A 5,952-nucleotide genomic window follows, 5' to 3' on the forward strand; every position below is an offset into this window, starting at 1 on the left:
GGAAAATTGGGCAGATTATTGTGAAGATGCTCATTGTTATTTTAATATAGCAAGTTCTTCGCAATACCAATCTATGATGGGAAATCAAGGAATTTTTGCGTCACTCTTAGATGTCGAGCCGCAGCACAACACTTTGCTGTCAATTTAATTATTATCCGTCAGAACGCTGATAATTCTTATTTCAATTTAGAATTCCGTAATTTGCATGCAACGGAAGATTTATATTTGTTATTTACTGGGGCAACATTCTGAAAGTGACCGAGATGGACATTTTCGAATCCTCAAAAAAAATTACAGTGAAGAGGATATTAATGACGTCATGGAGGTTGGTCCCATTGAATTTGAAGAAAGTTCTTCAAAGAGGACTGCAAGTTCTCCTTTACATGTCAGTGACGATGATTCGTCGTCTACAGATTTAAATAAATCACATGTAGAAGACTGTAAAGTTATAAAAAAAAATCCGAAGGTGGATGATACGCAATCTTCGCGCCGAAATTTGACTGAGAGTGAGAAGCAAATGGTCGTGAACGCTCGGAATTATTTCGACAATGAAAAAAACAATGGAGCGAACGATATCACGCAGGTCATCAGGAGGACGGCAGAATGTCTGCAAATTTCAGAGAGAACGGTGAAGCGGATCACGAGCGAGTGGCGAAAAAACGGCGAAGTTATAACTTCAGAAAGAAGTGGAAGGCCGTCTATTCCTTGCGACGAAAACTTGCAAGGTTTAATAAGAAAAAGAATCCACAATTTTTATGCAAGAAAGGAATTTCCCACAACATCAGCATTATATGAAGATTTGAAGAACGAAGTACTGGATCTTCCTGAATTCAAAGTTTCCACACTGAAAAATGGATGAAGAAATTGCATTTTTCTTATAGAAAACTGGCAAAAAAACCCGTATGGATGGAAAGTATAAAAATCGCAGGGCAACGCGATAATTACTTGAGAGAAATCCAAGAATATCGTGACAAAGGATACAAGATCTTTTACACAGACGAGTCATGGTGTGGAGCCAATCATAGCAGGAAATATGGATGGACCGAACAAATTGACACAAGTCAATTTGACAGCTGTGAATTATATCGCGAAAAAGTACAAGAAGTGTACGGAGAAAGAGGTGGTTTTATCACACCTTCTGGAGCAGGGAAAAGAGTCATCATGTTGCACATTGGAGGAGATGACGGATTTGTACCTGGAGCGATGAAATGCTTTGTAGGAATAAAAGGATCCAACGATTATCATGACGAAATGAACGCTCAGCATTACCAAGAATGGATTGCAGACGTACTACGCGTACTACCGAAGAAATCGGTGATCGTACTAGATCAAGCGCCATACCACACGATGCTGGATCCAGAATTTCGCAATCCTACAACGCAATGGAGAAAGCTCCAGATAATTGAATGGCTGATAAAGCGTGAGGTAGAAGTCCCGTCGTATGTTGAGCATTTCGAAGACCTCAACAGGAATGAACTGCTCAACTTAGCGAGACCTCACCACTACTCAAGACATTATGTGTTGAACAAAGTTACAAGAGAAATAAGAAATGACGAAGTCAAAATTCTCTGGCTCCCTGTAGCTCATTGCGAATATAACCCCATCGAATTAGTATGGGCATACGTGAAAAATTACGTCGCAAAACGTAATAAGACTTTTAAAGTCCATGATGTTCATCAGCTATGCGTCGAAGCGATGGATTCTGTTCCGCCAACGCTATGGCCACGATGCATTGAGCACGCAAAGAAAGAGGAAGATAAGTCTCGTGAGCTCGCGAAGAAAATTTCAGATAGGATCGAATCGATTGTAGAAGCTGAAAATACTGACAGCGATGGGAACGACACTTCCGAAGAAAGTGAAAGTGACGATGAAGAATAGGCGAAGATTGCGTGAAAAAAATGACAGAATGATAAACTATTGAAATAAGAAAAACCGTCACATCGAAAATAAAGTGGAAAAGGAACAGGATGAAAGGAAAACTATGTGTAAAGAACCACGAAAATGACGACAGGTCGAAAAAGTGAACAAAGAATAAAAACAAAAAAGAAAAAAAAGCGGTCAAACTGCAATACAAAATACCACACAACTAATTTCCCAGTGCAGATACGTCAAAATTTTCGATTTGCAAAATCGAACCTATTAGAAACGCATATCACTGAGAAGTTAGAATAAAACCAACCCTTTACCCATCCTATATCCTATCCCTCCTGACGAAAGATGCCTACCACCTTCACGTGGTTTTCGTTGAGCAACAATTTATTGTTGGCCAGAGTAGGCAAAATATATTAATATTAAAAAAAGTTACAGATGTTGAGAAGTACGGAAAATGCAGGGTTTTTGTAGGTGAGAAAACCATGTTTTCCGTACCATCTGCTCTGAAATTGATGCTCTCATAATTGCCCGCAAGCTAATTCGCGATTAATAATTATTTTAAGTAGATGGAATTATAGATCAGACTATTCTCTATTAGTCTGCAAATTTTTATTCCTTAATATTAATATTTAAAAGAGTTACAGATTTTGAAGGTGAGAAAATCATGTTTTCTGTACCTTCTGCTCTAAAAATGATGCTCTCATAATTGCCCGCGAGCTAATTCGCGGTTTTTTATCATTCTAATTAGATGGAATTACAGATCAGACTATTCTCTATTAGTCTGCAAATTTTTATTCCTTAATATTAATATTAAAAGAGTTACAGATTTTTGAAGGTGAGAAAATCATGTTTTCTGTACCTTCTGCTCTAAAAATGATGCTCTCATAATTGCCCGCGAGCTAATTCGCGGTTTTTAATTATTTTAAGTAGATGGAATTATAGATCAGACTATTCTCTATTAGTCTGCAAATTTTTTTTCCTTAATATTAATATTTAAAAGAGTTACAGATTTTCAAAGGTGAGAAAATCATGTTTTCTGTACCTTCTGCTCTAAAAATGATGCTCTCATAATTGCCCGCGAGCTAATTCGCGGTTTTTAATTATTTTAAGTAGATGGAATTATAGATCAGACTATTCTCTATTAGTCTGCAAATTTTTATTCCTTAATATTAATATTTAAAAGAGTTATAGATTTTCAAAGGTGAGAAAATCATGTTTTCTGTACCTTCTGCTCTAAAAATGATGCTCTCATAATTGCCCGCGAGCTAATTCGCGGTTTTTAATTATTTTAAGTAGATGGAATTATAGATCAGACTATTCTCTATTAGTCTGCAAATTTTTATTCCTTAATATTAATATTTAAAGAGTTATAGATTTTCAAGGTGAGAAAATCATGTTTTCTGTACCTTCTGCTCTAAAAATGATGCTCTCATAATTGCCCGCGAGCTAATTCGCGGTTTTTAATTATTTTAAGTAGATGGAATTATAGATCAGACTATTCTCTATTAGTCTGCAAATTTGTATTCCTTAATATTAATATTGGAAAGAGTTACAGATTTTTGAGGTGAGAAAATCATGTTTTCTGTACCTTCTGCTCTTAAATTGATGCTCTCATAATTGCCCGCGAGCTAATTCGCGGTTTTTTATTATTTCAAGTAGATGGAATTATAGATCAGACTATTCTCTATTAGTCTGCAATTTTTTTTCCTTAATATTAATATTTAAAAGAGTTACAGATTTTCAAAGGTGAGAAAATCATGTTTTCTGTACCTTCTGCTCTAAAAATGATGCTCTCATAATTGCCCGCGAGCTAATTCGCGGTTTTTTATTATTTTAAGTAGATGGAATTATAGATCAGACTATTCTCTATTAGTCTGCAAATTTTTATTCCTTAATATTAATATTTAAAAGAGTTATAGATTTTCAAAGGTGAGAAAATCATGTTTTCTGTACCTTCTGCTCTAAAAATGATGCTCTCATAATTGCCCGCGAGCTAATTCGCGGGTTTTTAATTATTTAAGTAGATGGAATTATAGATCAGACTATTCTCTATTAGTCTGCAAATTTTTATTCCTTAATATTAATATTTAAAAGAGTTACAGATTTTCAAAGGTGAGAAAATCATGTTTTCTGTACCTTCTGCTCTAAAAATGATGCTCTCATATTGCCCGCGAGCTAATTCGCGGTTTTTATTATTTTAAGTAGATGGAATTATAGATCAGACTATTCTCTATTAGTCTGCAAATTTTTATTCCTTAATATTAATATTTAAAAGAGTTACAGATTTTCAAAGGTGAGAAAACATGATTTTCTGTACCTTCTGCTTTTAAATTGATGATCTTATAATTGCCCGCGAGCTAATTCGCGGTTTTTTTATCATTCTAATTAGATGGAATTATAGATCAGACTATTCTCTATTAGTCTGCAATTTTTATTCCTTAATATTAATATTTAAAAGAGTTATAGATTTTCAAAGGTGAGGAAAATCATGTTTTCTGTACCTTCTGCTCTAAAAATGATGCTCTCATAATTGCCCGCGAGCTAATTCGCGGTTTTAATTATTTTAAGTAGATGGAATTATAGATCAGACTATTCTCTATTAGTCTGCAAATTTTTTTCCTTAAATTATATTTAAAAGAGTTACAGATTTTCAAGGTGAGAAAATCATGTTTTCTGTACCTTCTGCTCTAAAAATGATGCTCTCATAATTGCCCGCGAGCTAATTCGCGGTTTTTAATTATTTTAAGTAGATGGAATTATAGATCAGACTATTCTCTATTAGTCTGCAAATTTTTATTCCTTAATATTAATATTTAAAAGAGTTATAGATTTTCAAAGGTGAGAAAATCATGTTTTCTGTACCTTCTGCTCTAAAATGATGCTCTCATAATTGCCCGCGAGCTAATTCGCGGTTTTTAATTATTTTAAGTAGATGGAATTATAGATCAGACTATTCTCTATTAGTCTGCAAATTTTTATTCCTTAATATTAATATTTAAAAGAGTTATAGATTTTCAAAGGTGAGAAAATCATGTTTTCTGTACCTTCTGCTCTTAAAATTGATGCTCTCATAATTGCCCGCGAGCTAATTCGCGGTTTTTATTATTTTAAGTAGATGGAATTATAGATCAGACTATTCTCTATTAGTCTGCAAATTTTTATTCCTTAATATTAATATTTAAAAGAGTTATAGATTTTCAAAGGTGAGAAAATCATGTTTTCTGTACCTTCTGCTCTAAAATGATGCTCTCATAATTGCCCGCGAGCTAATTCGCGGTTTTTAATTATTTTAAGTAGATGGAATTATAGATCAGACTATTCTCTATTAGTCTGCAAATTTTATTCCTTAATATTAATATTTAAAAGAGTTATAGATTTTCAAAGGTGAGAAAATCATGTTTTCTGTACCTTCTGCTCTAAAAATGATGCTCTCATAATTGCCCCGCGAGCTAATTCGCGGTTTTTAATTATTTTAAGTAGATGGAATTATAGATCAGACTATTCTCTATTAGTCTGCAAATTTGTATTCCTTAATATTAATATTGGAAAGAGTTACAGATTTTTGAAGGTGAGAAAATCATGTTTTCTGTACCTTCTGCTCTTAAATTGATGCTCTCATAATTGCCCGCGAGCTAATTCGCGGTTTTTTATTATTTCAAGTAGATGGAATTATAGATCAGACTATTCTCTATTAGTCTGCAAATTTTTTTTCCTTAATATTAATATTTAAAAGAGTTACAGATTTTCAAAGGTGAGAAAATCATGTTTTCTGTACCTTCTGCTCTAAAAATGATGCTCTCATAATTGCCCGCGAGCTAATTCGCGGTTTTTATTATTTTAAGTAGATGGAATTATAGATCAGACTATTCTCTATTAGTCTGCAAATTTTTATTCCTTAATATTAATATTTAAAAGAGTTACAGATTTTCAAAGGTGAGAAAATCATGTTTTCTGTACCTTCTGCTCTAAAATGATGCTCTCATAATTGCCCGCGAGCTAATTCGCGGTTTTTAATTATTTTAAGTAGATGGAATTATAGATCAGACTATTCTCTATTAGTCTGCAAATTTTTATTCCTTA

General features: G+C 33.6%; 1 protein-coding gene across 1 annotated transcript; it reads left to right on the forward strand.

The window, feature by feature from the left end:
• The first annotated feature begins 906 nt into the window (after positions 1-906).
• On the forward strand, positions 907-1,878 carry LOC118071234 (uncharacterized). Its single transcript, XM_035090281.1, has one exon. The coding sequence runs from the start codon at positions 907-909 to the stop codon at positions 1,876-1,878; it is 972 nt and encodes a 323-aa protein (XP_034946172.1).
• The last annotated feature ends 4,074 nt before the right edge of the window (positions 1,879-5,952 follow it).

The sequence above is a fragment of the Chelonus insularis genome, unplaced genomic scaffold, assembly GCF_013357705.1.
Source record: "Chelonus insularis isolate UGA/USDA-ARS -01 unplaced genomic scaffold, ASM1335770v1 contig_76_pilon, whole genome shotgun sequence".
Lineage (NCBI taxonomy): Eukaryota > Metazoa > Arthropoda > Insecta > Hymenoptera > Braconidae > Chelonus > Chelonus insularis.